Source organism: Leuciscus leuciscus (assembly GCF_965113295.1).
Source record: "Leuciscus leuciscus genome assembly, chromosome: 24".
NCBI lineage: Eukaryota > Metazoa > Chordata > Actinopteri > Cypriniformes > Leuciscidae > Leuciscus > Leuciscus leuciscus.
In genome coordinates, this window is record NC_138723.1 from 5,273,650 (window position 1) to 5,292,450 (window position 18,801).

The 18,801-nt window shown below is 38.3% G+C and overlaps 1 protein-coding gene across 5 annotated transcripts in view; it reads right to left on the reverse strand.

The window, feature by feature from the left end:
* pam (peptidylglycine alpha-amidating monooxygenase) overlaps positions 1–14,748 on the reverse strand; it is a 56,752-nt gene extending 42,004 nt beyond the window's left edge. For 3 of the 5 annotated variants that reach the window (XM_082156846.1, XM_082156845.1, XM_082156842.1), the window contains exons 1-2: positions 14,651–14,748; positions 459–870 (exon numbers count right to left, since the gene is read on the reverse strand). In XM_082156846.1, the coding sequence (XP_082012972.1) occupies positions 459–550 (92 nt within the window). In that variant the 5' untranslated portion in view covers positions 551–870; positions 14,651–14,748. The other 2 variants (XM_082156843.1, XM_082156844.1) reach the window with 2 other exon arrangements.
* Positions 14,749–18,801: the final 4,053 nt, after the last annotated feature.

Here is an 18,801-nt window from a genome sequence, read left to right on the forward strand (position 1 = left end):
TGATAAGAATGTAAATGTGTACCTTGAAATGCAATGTAAGTCGCTTTGGATAAAAGCGTCTGCCAAATGCATAAATGTAAAGATATCAATTTACTAAAATTAACAACACTTATCGATTTCTTCTGCATTGTGACATACATCCAAGTGACAGATTATTGGAAAAGAAAACATGTATGGCGGGGACTTGGTTCATGCATCAGTTGTCGTTTGGATGTAGAGATGTGGGAGTGGCAGTAAAAACTCAATGTGATCTTGTACTAAACCATTGGAGAAGTCTTACACACGTCACCAGAGACGAGTCAGTCGTTTTCACCGGAAGATGACATTTTGATGAAACGTTACAAGGTCAAAACGTGAAAAATTAAACATGCTTGGATGAAATGTTCACAATAACATGCATTTGGAAAACAGATTGAACTTTTGTTTCATGCCGATTTAAAGGAAATTAATTGCCTCACCTCTTGAACCTGTCCATGGGGTTTAGGATACTGTGGCTGTGGCACTGAAAGAAGAGCGCAAGCACGAATACGCCGCACCCCAGCATGCCCATCTCTGACTGGATGGAAGAACGATCAACAACAGAACTGAAAGTAAGCCAATGCGTTTTCCGCGTCAATCCTGCCCTGCCGCCATAAGCATCGGCAACACTCCGGTTATTCTCTCCTCACTTGCTCAATCTCTTCAAAGAAGTGCCATAAAACCGTCCACCGTCTCAGTCGCCTCCACTCTGAATGAAACAAGGGCTGTCCGGATACAGTACGACCACCAAAGGAGATGAAGAAGAGGAGGAGGAGGAGGAGGAGACAGGCTTTCTGGTTCTCACGCCGGGCAGAGCATATCACACATGCAACATCAGGCTTCTCTCACAACCTGCAAAAACAGCAGTCAAAAAATGAGAATAGATACAGTAAATAAATAAAAAAACAGCACTTTCAGAATAATGAGCGAGAGCGATTCTTACACGCCCTACCAACATTCATGAAATATACATGCACACAGAGTCCGTCTCTGAAGAGAGAGACTGAGGGAACGGGTGGAGAGAGGAGAAGTGAGAGAGCACACAATGATCTAATCACAGAGGATTCCCATAACAATGCTCTGGGTTTGCTCCCTAGGAGACACCGGAGTGAAGGGGCCTCAGCAGTGCACAGGGAACGACCGCTGGAGACGTCACTTTACTGGGAATCATGGGGGGCGTCAGCTGAGTGCAGTTTTAATGTGTCGTGTGTTTATCCTGAGCGTACCATCACAATATGCCCACGTTCAGTCAGTGTCAATGGGATGCAAAAACAGACGCTACCACGCTAATCATGACTGATATCCTTTTTGTGATGGCAGATGTCTCAAGATGATGAGGAAAGGCCTAACCAAAGAAAGATAAATAAAACAACCAGACGGGAAAGAACTGGAAGGCTTTCAAGAAATGGGCTTAGAGTCTTTCAATCTAAGCTTGAGCTAATCGCTGAAATAATCCTCATGACAGACACTGTTGGAAATTAACATATTGACAAGGAGCTGTTTGGTGTTTCTGGGCCATATGATAATCAAAAAAATTAATGCACACTCAAATAGACACAGCAAATTCAGATTCCTTCCCTTGGAGATTCAGAGAAATAAATTGGCATGAAAAATGTCTGTACAAGTCATTTATTCATGGGAACAGACCCTATTAAATGTCAAAGACATTTTTGCAACAAAAATGAACCATCACTGAACTTACTTAAGCTGGACTATGATGCTAATTTCCTGTAGAGCTGCTGTACAGCAGAAACAAACTTTGTTGCATTATTTTCCTGTTATCACTGTAAAGCTGCTTTGAAACGATCTGTATTCACTGATAGTCATCAATAAAAGTAGGCAGCCGTGAAAGCGAAACAATGTACGTCCAAGTTGCATCAAATGCATTCTCAGCAATCGCATATCCTCTGAGCATCAACACAGAGCATCACTTACAAGATGACTGGACTCCATCATTAACCATTATTAATAATAATCATCATTATCATGGTTTTACATAAACACTTTGTCAAGGAATGCTATGGGACAATAACTGAATGGTTCATTGTGAACTTTCCCTGCTTTTGGAACATGAATGATTTCCACTACTTTCCAATAAATTCTTTAAAGGAAGTTCAAAACAGTAAATTCTCTAAAAACTGACTGTGGATGTTGTCCCCCCCAAAAGGTTTAAGCAAACATATTAGCAATTTCTTGTTTTCTGATTAATATTTCATTTAAAACATATATTTAATACGCAGAATTTGAGTGCTCATCACACCGCAAAGATCAGACTCATTAATACTCTCTGTGCTTATTTTGATTTCATGAGGTTCCCAGTTGTTCTGAAGAAAGACCTTTGTCTTTCCAGTGTTTATTCCAGTTGTCTTTGAACTATGCCATGGTGATATATGTGAAATAGTATTATTTAAAATGGACTAGCCTATAAATTCGAAATATCTCTCATTACACAGGACTGAAAAAGGTACCAGTTTGCTTTTTTAAAAGCAACACTAGGCCCTTCTCTTCTTCCTTTAAGAATTGGAATAAGTGGGAAATGGTCACTAAAACTCTTCATTAAGCTACTATACATTATTTAAGCCTATTCTACTTGAGCTACTGATATCGTAACTGTATCAGTGCTGTGAGAAAAGAGAAAAACATTAGCATTTAAGCTGTCACAGACTGATCCCATCTTCCATTTTATAATATTAAAAAAACAGAAGCTGTAAAACAGAAAGCGCATGATCTATTGTGCGTTCACTAGGTATGAATCATCTCACGCGCGCAAGTCTGCACGTCATCCATACCTGTTATGAAATGCAAAACTTGCAGTCTACAATCTCAAATAACTGAAAAGATGCCACTGTAATCCAGGGAAACATCTACTTTTCAGCAGCCCATGATGCCTTTTACTTCAAGAGAAATCTGACCCAATCATGTTTTGATGAGGATGGATTATGGATGGCGGGAGACAAGTACCACTCTGAGAAACAAACATCTAATGATCCCCTGCACCTTCTCAAAACATACGCCATTGATCATCCAGCAAATATCAACCTGCCACACGGCTCAGCCTCTCAGAAGTCGCAGTAAATTATCACTGACGCAATAAATCCACTCAAAGCACTGCACTATCTAGAGCCGCTCTGTCACGAAGCATTCTCTCTGCATTAAACACACTGTAGCACAGGGAACAATAGAGTCTGTGAGAAGGAGAAAGACAAAAATTCATAACAGACTGCCTACCTCACTCGCTCGTCACATTGAGATCTGAAGCACGACAGAAAACGAGAGAGAACTGGAGAAAAGAGAGGGACGTCTGCTTCAGTGCAGCCTGACTCATTCATAGATAGAGAGAGAGAGAGAGAGAGAGAGAGCGAGAGAGACAGTCTAGCATGCTGGTTGACATCATCATCATCACACCCAAGACCTGAGGAGGTAACTATGGTAACCGCTGCACGCCCACAGGATTCACCATCAGTTACCATAGTTACCGTCCCCATGAGTCTCTCTCTCTCTCTCTCTCTCTCTCTCTCTCTCCACATTGATCCATCCGTGTTTAAGCCGCTCGCTCTCACACGCAGCAACACACTGTGAAAACAGAGGCTACGCCCATGCAGTCAGTGTCAGAGACTAACAAGTGTGAGAAACAAAACTATGATGCTTTGGTTACGTGAGCAAAAACAATATTATTTAGGTCTATTGCTAAAATCAAACTATATAAATAGCATAATGTTGGGAGAGTGACTCTGATCGCATCATTGACGATGCTTCACAGGAGTGGGCGGTTGCCGAGCTCTTTGACGCAGTCTCCGTTGCCATGGTAACAGCAGCCGCTCAGGTGGAGCTCTCCTCTGAACTCATGGGTAATGTAGTTCTTCACTGGCAATTTGGTTATTTTTTAACAAAGTTAAAATCACTCTGACTTATGGCATGCAAGCATTAATCATCACTTGCTTTCAGAATTCAAGGTAGGTCTGTGTTGATACAATTCAATTTGCAATTTATTTTAAAGATGCATTCAACCATGTATTTAAATTCAAGAGCAATCCAGAATTACAGTCTTGTATTACAGTGTTTGTTGTCTGAATCAATTTCTCCTAAAATCCCAGATATATGCTAGAATTTCTTTACTGTAAAACATCCAATAAATCAAGATAAACATGTAACTGATGAAATGTTAAATGGCATGGCTTAAAGGGTCATGAAACACTTAATTTGGGAACTTTTGTTTTTTGGGGGGGCAATGATATGTGCTTTATAAGTAATAAACAGACAATATCATAGTAATATTCATGCTAATAGCAGTTAATAGTGAGAATTTGACCCTAAACTAAAGTGTTATCAAACATTTACATCGTGTCAGCAACATCACAGGATGAGACGCAGGATGTGGCGCTTCATGTGACACACACTATACAGTGAGTGATTAGAGATTAGTTGAGAGATATGACTGATGTGTTGCAAGGCTTTCTCTGCAGTCACTGTTTCAGTAGCAGCATTAAAGTGCCGTTATTGTGCTTTTCAGATATTACCTTTCATGTAGTGTGTAATATAGCTGTTTGTAAATGTCAAAGACCTAAGTGCAGATAAATGGAGTTATTGTCTCCTAAAAAATAAAAAAATTAAAAAGATTCTGAACTGCTTGAAACGAGTCTTCCTGTTCCATACCTTCGTAACAAATTTGCATAATGCCAGCTTATGGTCTTCATTTCAAACAACGCCTGCTTTGAACCTCAAACACTGTATCTGCAAGCTGAGACTGGAAGAGTTTGGCTCGTGTTATTCATGTCGAGAAGCGGCTGTTTTCTGCACGGCAAATCCGCTTTGATGCACTTCCAAAAGGATGAAGACTCGCACTCAAATTGATACTGTAAAACTGACACTATCAATATTGTTCATATCTAGGGCTGCCCCAAAATAATCGACTAAATGTTAGTCGATCAAGATTTTATTAGTCGGTTAGTCGCAGAAAAAGAAAACTCCACAGGAATTGGCGAAGTAACGCAGTCTGTGACGGACAGATCGTTAACGGCGGGTTCTTGTGGTAATTACAGTATGTCGGGCAGTAAATCCAAACGTTCACCTATCATCCATCAACCTCAAATATGGCTTATCATTTGAAACATGAAAGTAGTAGCAACTTTACATAACTCTATCATTCTCCAAGATAAACGTGCGCTATTATTAGGTGCACATCCAAGTGTTTGAGCTGAAGTGTTTTACTGCATGACATGGAGGCGCCGGCGCGATCACTTGCATTTTTTCCTGATAACAGCAGAAACAACCAAATATTAATTTTGTCCACTTGCCTCACAGACATGAGAAATATATCTATAGAAAGCTTGAAATGTCTACAAATACTCTCTGCTTATGTAATCCGCATGAAAGGTGCATTTCTCTCTAAAGGTGTGTCCACTTTACTGCGGAGATGAGTCAGCATCGTCAACTTCATCTTTGCAGCGACACTGACTCAGAAAACACTAGTTTATTAATAAACAATTAAAATGTCTCCTTGCTATTTTTGCCAACACATTTATAATCATTACTTTGGCCGATGCTTTGCGGCGAGCTTTTTGTGTGCGCTTGAGCGTGAAATAGGCCAAATATTCCACCCCAGTATATATTTAAGCAATTCAATTAATATAAATGTGTTAAGTCATCTAATGGCTTAAATGAACGACTACAATTCGACTAGAAAAATCTTTAGTCGGGGGCAGCCCTATTCATATCACTGTGTATCAAGTGCTGAGGAACTGAAATTCAGATATGGTAATGGTCATTTGTGTCCGACACGAACTTTAAGTGGTCGACCAATCACAACAGACTGGGTCATCTGACCAATCAGAGCAGAGTAGACCAATCACAACAGACTGGGTCATCTGACCAATCAGAGCAGAGTAGACCAATCACAACAGACTGGGTCATCTGACCAATCAGAGCAGAGTAGACCAATCACAACAGACTGGGTCATCTGACCAATCAGAGCAGAGTAGACCAATCACAACAGACTGGGTCATCTGACCAATCAGAGCAGAGTAGACCAATCACAACAGACTGGGCCATCTGACCAATCAGAGCAGAGTAGACCAACTAACAAATAACCCAATACACTTGCTACCCTCTTAACGGTCTTAATTTAGTTTATCTTGCGCTGCTCAATGTTGGACTAACTCACACTGACAGCTGACAGCGGCGTGCATAAAGCATCATGCAACGATAAGGGTTTCCTGTTACAGATGCCACTGTTGATGCAGTATTCGTGTTAGTGCCCCATGATACATATGTGATGCGGTCGGGGAAAACCCATCATGTGGTGAAATTTGACCTATTACAGGTTTTGATACCATGTGAGAGCTGGTTTCAAGATATTCTCAGAGATGATAAACAAGATGTTATAGAATAATAATTTAATGAAAAATAAACTGTGACTAAAACAGGGTTTCCGTTGTCCGGTAATTACCGGACATTGGCCGGAAAAAAAATGAAATGTCCGACAAAATTAAATCTCTCCGGTCAAATTGTCCGATTAAAATTACCTAATAATCCCGCCCCCCTAACACAATCTGAATTTGAGAATAAGCCTAAAATGTATAAAACAAAAATACACCGACCTTTGGCTTTTATAAAGGAACAGGCTCTACCGTTTGAAAGTTATTAAACAACATCGCATGCTGCATTTCAAATAAAGCGCACGCCTAAAACGGCTGTAATATAGACCTAAACAACGAACGAATGAGTGAGACGTTTCAAATATGGCCAGGCCCAGGCAGACTAGCCGTAAAAGCTTTTTTCAGAGGCCAGACGCGACGGACGATGGTGAATCAGGAACGCCTGAAGCCTCAGATGTCCAGACAGCTCCACCACCACCGGAGAAAAAGCAGAATCGGATCAAGACGAAGCAGCGAAGTCGCCTTGCGGAGAACAAGGTTACGCGGCTTATGCGCATTGCAAGTTGCGGAGAGACACTAGCCGCGTTTCCATTAGGCTACCCTTCAAATTGAAATTGCGAATTAAAAATACGCACAATGGAAACACGTTAATTTCGCAAAAACTCCCGTTTATCGCAAGAACGTTTTTATGCTCGCATGAGGTGGTTTTTCAGGCAATTCGAAAAAGGAATATTTCGCAAAACTGCAATGGAAACAGTTTTTGCGCATTTGCAGTCACCTGACTTAGAAGACGCGATTATTTTATTATATTATAACATTTAATAAGCTATATTTAGAAGACGCTTTTATGCAAAAAAGGAACAAAGCTGAGTGTGGAGCGCGCACTGCATGGCACGGAGGCGCGGGCGTGACCACTTGCATTTTCCTATTAACAGTGGAAACAACTTAAAATACTCTGTCATTTCTGGTCATACAGAAAATAATAATACATTATTCTCAACTACTTTTATTTGTGTAAACTCACAATAACAAGAAAACGTTGTGCTTTTGTAAAATAAAAAAAATAAAAATCAGACGCACTTTCATGATCTCCATAAACAGGAGCGTGAGAACTGAAACAAAATATAGCCTATGTAGGCTAAAGCTTGAAATGTCCACTTTAAAACGAACAAATTCGAATCGAAAGCTAATACCTTCTGATTATGTACCTAATCTGTATGAAAGGTGCATTTCTCTCTAAAAGCGCATCTGCTTAACAGCGGAGATGGAGATGTGATTTTAGCCGACACTTAGAAAACAATAGTTTATTTATAATAGGCTATTAATGGCTCTTCTCATTCAGCACTGCGGGAAAAACATCAATTCCAGGTTCTAATTTGGCCTTTGAAAACCAGTAAAATCGACATGTTTTCCATATTAATTTGTGAATATGTTAAATGTTTAATAAAGGGGCAAAAAGTCATAAACAAAAATCAGAAAATGCGTCGGTATTTACTTTTTTTGCGCAGCAGTTTGTGTAGCCAGTTCAAATTAAAATTTTGGTGTTCAACTTTGCGTTTTAAAAAGACAACCGTTCATTTTTCGTATTTCAATTACGGGTTAAAAAAGGAAAAACGAATGGACAAAAGTAGCCTACATGGATCGTTTGGACAGAATACGAGACAGAGTGCTTTATTAAATTCATAAAAGAAACAATAATTAGCCTATAGGAATACTGGATTCTAAATCTCAAATAAATGCCACAATCAAAACCTCGGAGCAGAAATGAGGGCGAAACACCCAGAAACTCCATGTGTCTTTCGCAGTACAAGGGTCTTTCCCTGCCATTAATGCTTGGATAACACGCCACGTCTCCTTCCATTAATCATAATAATAATGTCTAATGCGGTGGCAGTGATATTATATAAACCAACGTCCGTTGCCGTGATTTTTTAAATGACTTATCGTGAGAGAAAAAAGGACGTTTAGTCGCATAACATCGGTTAATGGAAACGCCGTCATTTCGCAATAGTTTTTTATCGATATTTAGATAATAGCGCAAAACATTTGCGCAAATCTGTAATGGAAATGCGGCTATTTACACCGCGAGATATTCAGATATTTTATGTGGGGAAGGGGGATTGGTTTGTTAAACTATGAATGTGAAACCATAGTAAAAACAATTGGCGTTGATTGACGCCAATCGGACGTTCATGTTTTTTTTTTCCGTCTATTTGAAAGTTAGGCTAATAAACATGTTGCATTCTATACGGCCTGATTATGTCATTTTTTTAAGTTACATAGCCTGCCTCCAGTTTTCCTCAACTTGACTAATTAAGAGGCAATATATTACCGGCATATCATCAAAATGTCCGGAAAACGAAATGTCTGCCGGTCACTTTGACCGGCACCATTTTTTTCTAGCGGAAACTCTGGACTAAAAACTGACATTCAAACTATTTTTTGATCTTCCTGAAAACGGCCCAGCGCGACATCCGACGGGTTTTCCCAGATCGCATCACATTTATTCTGTGAGGTTTATTTTTATTTTTAGAATTGGCCGTTTGTGTGATCAAATACATATAATAGCACTGGTCTTACATTACACTCAATCCACCGTCGTCTCAGAGAGAACGCGCCGTTAATGCAGTGAAAGCTCAGTCCGTTTCTGCTTTCATTTTCAGGGAATGAGGGGCGTTTACATGCACGTTATTAACTTGATTATGCTGAATAAACAGACAATGTATGTGGTCATGTAAACACATTAACCCGTTTTCCTTTATCGGAGTCAAGTCATAAGTTTAAGTATAACCGATCGACAACACATTAACCCGTGTTATTTGGGCTTATTGAAGTGCGCTGCGCATATGTGAAGTGCATCCAGACAGAGAGAGCACTGGTAGGAGGACATATATCGCAGACTCCGACTCTTTCTAGACCTAAGAAATTATTAAAACGTGTTCTCATCTCGTGCAGAAGTACAGTCAAAATGCTGCATCTGTAACGGCATGAGAGGATAATGTGTGTCCATAAATTTTCCGCTGACATGTTGAAATACTCCGAGTCAGATACGAGAATGATTAGGATCTTTTTTTTACCTCACTATACCGGGAAATAACCTGATTTAGCCTATTAATAAATACTCCACCTTTGCTAGCAAAATAGAAAAAGATTCTCATATATAAAACGAAATAATAAAACAAGCAAATTGATGAGTAAATAAGCAAGTTAATAATCAAATAAGTAAGCCCCGCCCCCTCACGATAATATCGTGTATTGCCGATCTCACAGGTTGACGATAGGACGATATGGAAATGGAGCATATCGCCCAACACTATTACAGTCACAGCAATGTGTAATTTGAGGACGTGCAACACTAGAGTCTTTATGTAAACAGGTCACGTTCTGCGCTTGCCCAATCAGTGACACTGACATCGCACATAGGCCTAGCCTATGCAAATAAGGACGTCGTAAACCCAGGATTTAGAAACATACAGTGTGAAACAGCAGTTTATGAAGAATACCCAGGATTAACAGTTACATTTTGAGCAGTGTGAAACGTGAATAAAGATAACCCAGGATTCCCTTTAACCCGGGATTTAAAATGACCCAGGGTTAACTAATTCAAGTGCGAAAAGCCCTTTTGTGTGGTCACAGAAACTCTGAGTTTCATACTCCAGGGGCCTGTTTCAATAAAGAGGTTCAACCAACTCTGAGTTAAAACTTGAACTCTGAGTTGACTTACCCTGAGATGGGAAACTCTGAGTTTTTGGTTACAGAACAGCTGAAATTAGTTAGTTCAATCAACTCTGAGTTGACTGACTCTGAGTTAAGCGCGTGCACCACAACTATAAAAAGCCATTATCAATGGATCACAGATATTATGAGTCACCATGGCAACAGCGCCAGACAAAAAGAGGTCTGCATATTTCTTCACATTTTAATTACTGTTATACAGTGTTGGGTGTAATTAATTACTAAGTAATCTAAATACTGTAATTTAATTAAAGGGATTACTCTTAATTATTCTGTAATTTAAAGTTAAATCTGATGTAATTGTATTAGACTATAGAACAATTCTGTATAGGCTATTTAACATACATTTTTAAGTTATATTTTTAATGTAACCTTCTCCCTCTACACACTTTGGTCAATTCAAGAATAATTCATGCAATTGTATATTGTTTATTTGAAAGCATTAAAAGTGCTGTTTCTTGTCTCTCCTTGTATTGTTCAAGTGTTTAAGGTTGACATGGGATTTAGCAATTAGTAATAAGTAGACCAATAATTTCTAAAGATAGTCATTATTACATTAATCTAATTACAATGTTGAAGATGTCATTTGTAGTTAGTAATACAAGTAACTTGCCCAACTGTTATAATATCAGAGGTGAAACTGGAAGAACAGTATGTTATTCAACCTAATTTTAATTTTCATGTAGGGGCAATCCTGCAGGTATTAAAAGAACATGGCAGCAGCTGAAAATTAAATATAAAAACATAATTCAGTCAAGTAAGGCTTGAGCATATCATGGGTGTAGGCTACCTGGCTTTACAAACATGTGACATATTAAATAACTAAAGCATCCAGTGTCTAGCAGTGCAGCAGCATTTACAGCTGAGGGAATTCCTGGACGGACTTCAGAGCCAGTCACTCCCAAAGATCCTTCATAAAATGTAAGAGGTTTACATATGTGTTATATTTTATATAGGCTATTTTTTATATTTCCATTTATTTTACTTTGGGTTAGGATTTTTGTTGGTCCCAATAGATTCTGATGGTAATATCTGTCTTTTGGAGCCTCCTGTCCCAACAGACAGGAGGCTCCAAAGGGACTTTTCCTGTTTAAATAAAGGTTATATATATACAGAACCACAGGCAGTTGTAAGTCGCCTACTCAATACACCAGAAATTATGACAAATAGTGTTATAAAGTGTACTCAACCAAATGCTCATCACATGGGGATAAAGAGCTACAGAGTCTTTCTGCTGCTACAGAGGTAATGTTAATATTATGTGTCTACACATTCACATTTTTTCACGTGGAGTAGCCTATAGAATCTACATTTACGCATTTGGCAGACGCTTTTATCCAAAGCGACTTACATTGCATTATCCTATACATTTATACATAGGTATGTGCAATCCCCTGGGATCAAACCCACAACCTTGCGTTGTTAACGCAGTGCTCTTACCACTGAGCTACAGGAAAGCTACTTTTCAATCTAAGTCTAAATCTAAGTCTAAATCTAAGTTTAAATCTAAGTATAAACGGGTATTCTTATCTCTCCCTCCCTCAGAGTGTGGAAGAACAGCAGGAGGACGGTCCATCCACTTCTGTTGCACAGATGAACAGTTCAGTGATTTCCAGTAAATGCCACAGTTTAATTCTGTTGAATTTGTTTAGAACTACATTATGTAACTCTAATATACTACTGTGTTTTCAGTTGCCAGTTAAGGAGTTATATAGACTTCATCTTATTTAAAAAAAAAAAAAAGCAATATTTTATTTATTAATAAAAGATTAATTTTATTAATAAAAATGTACTGAAAGAATGAATGAGGTGTTTAAACACCACTTCCTCTTTAAAAAGGGGAGGAGACCGAAAGAAACTCTGGGTTTACTGAAGAAAACCTGCTCCCGACCAGGTTAGGTTCACAGAGTAAGTTACCATGGTAACTGACTCTGAGTATAAGTTACCTCTCTTTCTGAAACAGGCTTGACTTACTCTGCTTTCTCAGGTTTAACATACCTCCCATTCTGAAACAGAAAACTCAGAGTTTCCCTCATTTCAGGGTTAACATACTCAGAGTTTTCACTTAACCTCCTTTCTGAAACAGGCCCCAGGTTGACTGAACTTCCTGCAGGTTTTGAGACCTGCATACCTCGAGTGAGCAAGCTTTGGGTTAATCAACCGAGAGTTCAGGGGATTTGTGACGGCAAATTAACCTCGCTTCCTAGATTACCCCCTTCTCTCTCAAAGACTTCACTGTGTGTGCACGCAATAATATTTTCATGTTAGTTTGTTTTTCAAAGGGAACACAAAGTAACAGCACACAAGTTGACGTTTTGAGATACAAAGAGGCTATATATTGATACAAAAAGTGAGATGTTTTTGAGTAACACCAGCTACAACCTGTGCGGTTTCGGCAATCCTATAAGATCATTACAAATCACACTGTACAACATGGCTCTAATAGACTGGGGTATGGCATGTATGTAGACTGTCCGATGATGACACCTATTGAATCATAGGCTACGACACAAGTTAGTATAGAAGAATAAACAGTCATCAGCATGAGCTAGCGGTGAACAAAGAGAGCAAGATGAATCGTGCTTTGGCAATTGTGGTTATGTTCGCTGAAAAAAGAGGAAGCGAAAGAGGAGAATATAAATGTGATTATCGCTGGTTATCTGTGGTCGCAAGACCGTGACAACAGCCGTCTCTGAACCTCTCTCGCTGTACGGTGCAGGAGTGCTGTTTAGCAGCCATGATCACAGAAATCAACACGACTGGTCATCTTTAGTCTGGGACAACAGCACAAAATCACACAATGTGTACCGGGCATAAGGTGTTTATAACGCCTTCTCACTTTAGAGCAGTGTGTCCTTCACTCTCACTACACTTCCGGCTTCTGAACTGGTTGCAGTTCCACTCTGATTCCATATGAGGGCGCTCACAGGACGAGTGCAGAATGAATGGAGGTCAATGGCGGTATACCCCTCAAAATCCACTTTTCTCAGGATATAATTTTTTGTCTAGTAATTTGAATGTTGTATTCGAAAGGAGATGCAAAGAAATTACACATTGCTGGGTGTTAAGATTTTTTAGAGTCACTTATTTGATTTAAAAAAGTCTTTCAAAATGTCAATGACGTCAGAATGCTGACGTCATTAGCAGAATGCTAGCGTGTTATGGGCAACAACAACTCAACCTGTAAGAAATCAAAACGACATAAGTACTCGTTCATTCAACTTTCGACCTAAAACCCATGTTGAACTTGCAAAATCTACAATCACATCTGAGATTTCTCAACGGCAATCGGGTGAAAGAGACAAATTTAGCCGTCTAGCCCCATTGACTCCCATTCATTTTGCACTCATGGCGAGCGCCCCCAGTGGAACTCTGGTGGTACTACAACCAAAATTCGGTACAATAGGGCTTAATAGGGAGTGGACAGGCTCTCCGTAGACGGGCTCTGGTATCATCAAGGTATGTTTACATAACAACCTATTAAAAATGGATTCATAAAAAAAAAAAATGTTAGCACATATTGGTGACTATGAACATGAAATTGTCCAGCTATGACTTCTTGTTTCACAGAAGTAGGAATATGAGGACACGTAAAGGCTAAATTCCCAGAATCATCCGACCATCACAATGAGGAAAACCAGCAAAAGATTGTTGAGCTTCACAAAATAGAAAGTGGCTGTAAGAAAATAGCTAAAGCATTGAAAATCCCCATTTCCATCATCAGGGCAATACCTAAAAAGTTCCAACTAAAGATGTTACGAATCTGCCTGGAAGAGGATGTGTCTATAATTTCTTAAAGTTTTGGGGTCAGAAAGCCTTAAAAAGGCTGTAAAAAAAGAAAGAAAGAAAGAAAACAGCACCACAATCTCCAAAAATAGTTTTGTTTTGTTTTTTTCATCCAAGAACACACTCCAGCACATTCAGCTGTCAGACACTGGACCTACACACTGGACCTACACACTGGACTGGGTTTTGTGGTCAGATGGCAGCAAACACAACAGATGGGTTTGGGTCACACGGGGATAAAAATGTACTCCATGCCCACAGTTAAATATACTGCTATATAATATACTTCTGATCTCTTGAATCCAACAAACAGTAATCCAAAAATAATAAATTACACAATTATTTCTTTAAAGACGATAATTTAGAATTAAGTAAAACCTTAATAAACATTTAAAGCAACAGATGTATCTTATCAATAGTCACATCTATAGCTCTCATTTAATAAAAGCTCGGTTTTAATATAAAAGTAGTCTTCACATTAAAGTATGATTTCGTAACAGTTGTAATAAGTAAGTAATTAAATCTTACATATTCAGTTTTCAGTATGAAATCCGCCAGTATGCTGTAACTGGCTAGGCTGCTTTGCTAACCGATGACGTCGTGTGAAGTTCAGTGAACTTCACTGAAACGGTTCAAAAGCTGAGAAAACACTCATATGATGAAACGACAGGCTTGTGAAAGACTTAAAGGGAACAGAGGATGTTTATATTATGTTCAGAAACATAGCGGTTATTTACCTTAATTTTCTGTTCTTGTTTTGTCATGTTCAGTGTTCAGTCAGACCAGTGTAATCGATACGTGAGTTCAAGAGTGAGAAAACCACGTGATAGTGTTTGGAGAGTGACATTAAAATTAAACTAGACTAAGCTAGACATTTAATAATCCAAATGTAAAAATAGAAAAAAACACTTTTTAAATTGACAAATAGACACGTTTAAATATAAATAAATTCATATAAAATAAATTATTTTAAAATTGAATTTGTGGATGTGCATATTTTAATAAAGTCTCATAACACGCTCTTTTGTCGCCACTTACTGGCGTGGATATGTAAGCTTCGGATCACTGAACGAAACTAAATTAATCTTTTTTTTTTTTTTTTTTTCTTTTTTTTTTGGTGGTCAAAAGATTTGAGAATCTAAACTCCTCGCTTTGAAAATAGAAGAGGGTAGGAAGAGAAAAGTGAAATAATGTGCTGTCAAAATATCTCGTGATTCACTCTAAAGTGCTCAGTTGCAAATAAACTGAATGTCATTTAAATTCTGTTGCTTTTATAGGAAAATAAATACGATGAACAAGCCAAAGAACCTGTTATTTAATTTCAGTTTAAAGTCCCAATGAAATCAAAATGTACAATTTTTGTTGTTTATCATGATTTATCCGTGCACATTATTATTATTATTATTATAAGTATTATTATTATTAATCTGCACTCGTAATCTTTAAGCAAAATAACTTCCTCTCCCTCTTGTTTGTCTTCTCCGATGGTGTGTTGACTGGCGTGAGGGCGGGGCAACCTGTCACTCACATGATGAGATACACCCATACACCAATGGCAAACCCCAATCATCCAATCAAAAGAGTGCAACAGTGCCCGCCCACATTTTCATAGGCGGTGACTCTGGAAGAATTTTTTTCCCCTTCAGTTCTTACATAGTAATCTTCGTAAAAAAAAAAATCTTCGTTAAAGAGTTATAAGCTATGAACCAAGCCAAACAGCAACGAGGTGAATCAAAACATTACAAACTTTGATTTGAAGCAAAAAAATTAAAAAAAAAGTATTAGAAAATTGGACAAAACTAGGCTACAATGGCTTTAGTGAGGGAAAGAAACTTCTTTAAAAATGTTGATATAAATTTATTGCAAATTTTTATGCAGTTTGAGAGCTTAAAGGGATAGTTCACCCAAAAATGAAAATTAGCCCATGATTTACTCACCCTGAAGCCATCCTAGGTGTATATGACTTTCTTCCTTCAGATGAACACAATCAGAGTTATATTAAAAAACGTCTTGGAGTTCGTCATTACGTTGTGCGTCGGATCAAGTGTGACTCTTTTGGCGTGAGTCGACTGGCGTACGGCCGTCTGCCGGAAGCTATAGTTATTTTAGTCGATAAAGTTTTAAATATGAATATTTTTACCCCAACGCATTACTTTGCTTCAGAAGGCCTGTATTAACCCCTCAGAGCCGTTTGGGACACTTTTTCACAAGGATATGATGCACTTGTATGGACTTCAATAAATAGTGCCCATTCACTCCCATTATACAGCTTGGATGAGCTAGGACATTTTTTCCGATTGGAGCAACTCCGGTTGTGTTCGTCTGAAGGAAGAATGTCATATACACCTAGGATGGCTTCAGGAGGAGTAAATCATGGTCTAATTTTTGGGTGAACTATCCCTTTAAGGAGGTCGACTCGTTTACTATATTCGCAGTGCTTCATGGGAGTGGGCGACGCTAAAGAGCTATTTTGGCGAAGTGTTGCTTTGACTGGTGCAATTTTATGCACAGCATCATGGGTAATAAGCATTACTAATAAACATGATCCTTTAAAAAAATAATTTGAAATATGGGGTGACGGCTTCAACAGAAGCAAATACCATTGATTAAAAACCTTAGCTTACAGTTTTTACTTCCGGATCCCAACTGTTGCACTCTATTCCACATATGCAAAATCATGCTCAAGAAGCCTTTTCACTCAAGTATACTGTACGTCACAATTGGGAAGGAAATACTATTGCAACTTCCATTTCATGCCAACTGTAGTAAACATGACAGAAGTGACCTATCACACGAGGCCCGGGACAGAAGATGTGAATGTCAGTGAAGCAACGAGACAACAACAGCAAGGTGGATGTAGTACCTAGATTACTTTCATATCACACAAATTCATACTATGAAGAACATCATTTTTAACGGAACGAAGTTCATTTCCCATCAAATGTAGTCCTGCTTAGTATGTGATTTCAGAGTTTTTTTGCTCATCTATAAGGAGCCTCTGGTTGTTAAATCTGATATCACGCGTTACTGTTTCTGAGTCCAGTTGCTCCATCAGATGAAAGCAGAGTGATGCAGGGATTACATATTTTTAGGCCAAAACCCAAGAAGTAGCATTTTAGCACTTCTGCATCATCTTGACACTGTCACAGTGTCTGGTTTGTGTTTCCCCGGGTGTCCACTAGAGGTCTCTCTCCCTTACAGTCACCATTCATTCTGGAACTGCATTTCCCACCATCCTTTGTCTGTTCTCATCACTCATCATTGCACGCAGCTGTTTCTCATTACATTGTTTAGTTTCTGTGTATTTATTCCCTGTCTGGTTAGTGTTTGTCACGGAGTCCTTATGGTTTGTCACTACACTTTTGATGTCGGTTTCCTGGTTTGTTCTTGTTCATTTTATTGTTTTGGACTGCTTATTTGGATTTTGACCCCTGCCTGGATACTACGATATTGGATTACCCTAAATAAAGGACATACTGCTTTTGGATCTACTTTCCCTGTTTCCTGTGTGTGTGTATCGTGACAGACACAAGCTCGAGATATTTTCACATTTAAATCTACTCACGATGAACAAAACGTGTAAGAATCACAAGCGTTTGTTGGTCACAGAGCTTGTTTTCTGCAATAATCCAAAAGTTGGCTTTTGTCGAGGGAACCAGGATAATGATAACTTATGGGTTGGCCTACAAAAATACATCAACCCTATCAGTATAGGGCACAACGGGGCCAAATAAACGCCTTAAGACAATGTGCTTTTCACTACTCGCATAGTGTATGATTACCCCACGGACACACGGGGCAAAACCAGCACGGGGCAGAAGACAGACTGTCTTTATACAAATACTTCAGCTAAAATAATACGTTTTTAATAAGTTAATACTTGTTCAAAACAATCACTTTAGCAAAGTTTGCACAATTTTCTGTTTATTTTGATAAATAAAAGAAGACATTTTTTGTTCAATACTGTCATTAAAATATGTTAATATAAAAATATATTTTAAAAATACATAAACATTTTTTTTACATGTTTTACATAAATTTTTTTAAATATGGTGGTTTCTTTATAAATATGGTGATCATCTAAGATGGACACCCAACTTAATATATTGTATTTACCATCTGAATCGAACCACATCAAGAAATGTAAAAGTCTGCTGAGGCTTTGGGGTCAAAGAAAGGGTTCTTGATATAAAAATGTTTGAGAACCCCTATTATAAAGGCAAACGGTGGCCATGCTAAATACTGATTTGATTCAGTTAATAAATTGATCAATCTATTTGTAGCATTATTTTTTTGAAAACATCCTCACTTCACAGCATTGTTTAACAGCAAGTGCCTGACTTTTCCAAATGCTTTCAGCTTTGCATGGTAAATCTCTCTAAGCATGTTGACACAGTTCAGTTTAGTCTGACACATTGTTTTCAGTATTCATATGTCAGACTCCATGATGGTTACATCAGATTACTGACTCAGCATATTCAAAACTTCTATTCTCCTAAAAGAATACATTTACAAGGCTTAAGGCTTGATTCGATTGAATGATTATGAAATGAAGCACGGTTATTATATCTCTTTCAATGAACAATCATAAGGATAGAAACATAAAACATAATGGATTTGCTTACATCAAAATATGAAATAATAATATAGGTTATAACCTAATAATAAGGTTAAATCATAATCATAATAAGTCATCATAATGCATAAAACAATTGCAGTTTTTTGTTAATTATAAGAAATATAGCCCAAGTAAAAGAGGAAGGCATAAAGGAGACTTTGGCCGTTTTTGCTTGTGAATTTGATTTTGCATATGATTATTAGCATATTGGTGAAGTTATTCCTGTACGCGTCACAGAGAGAGAGAGAGAGAGAGAGAGAGAGAGAGAGA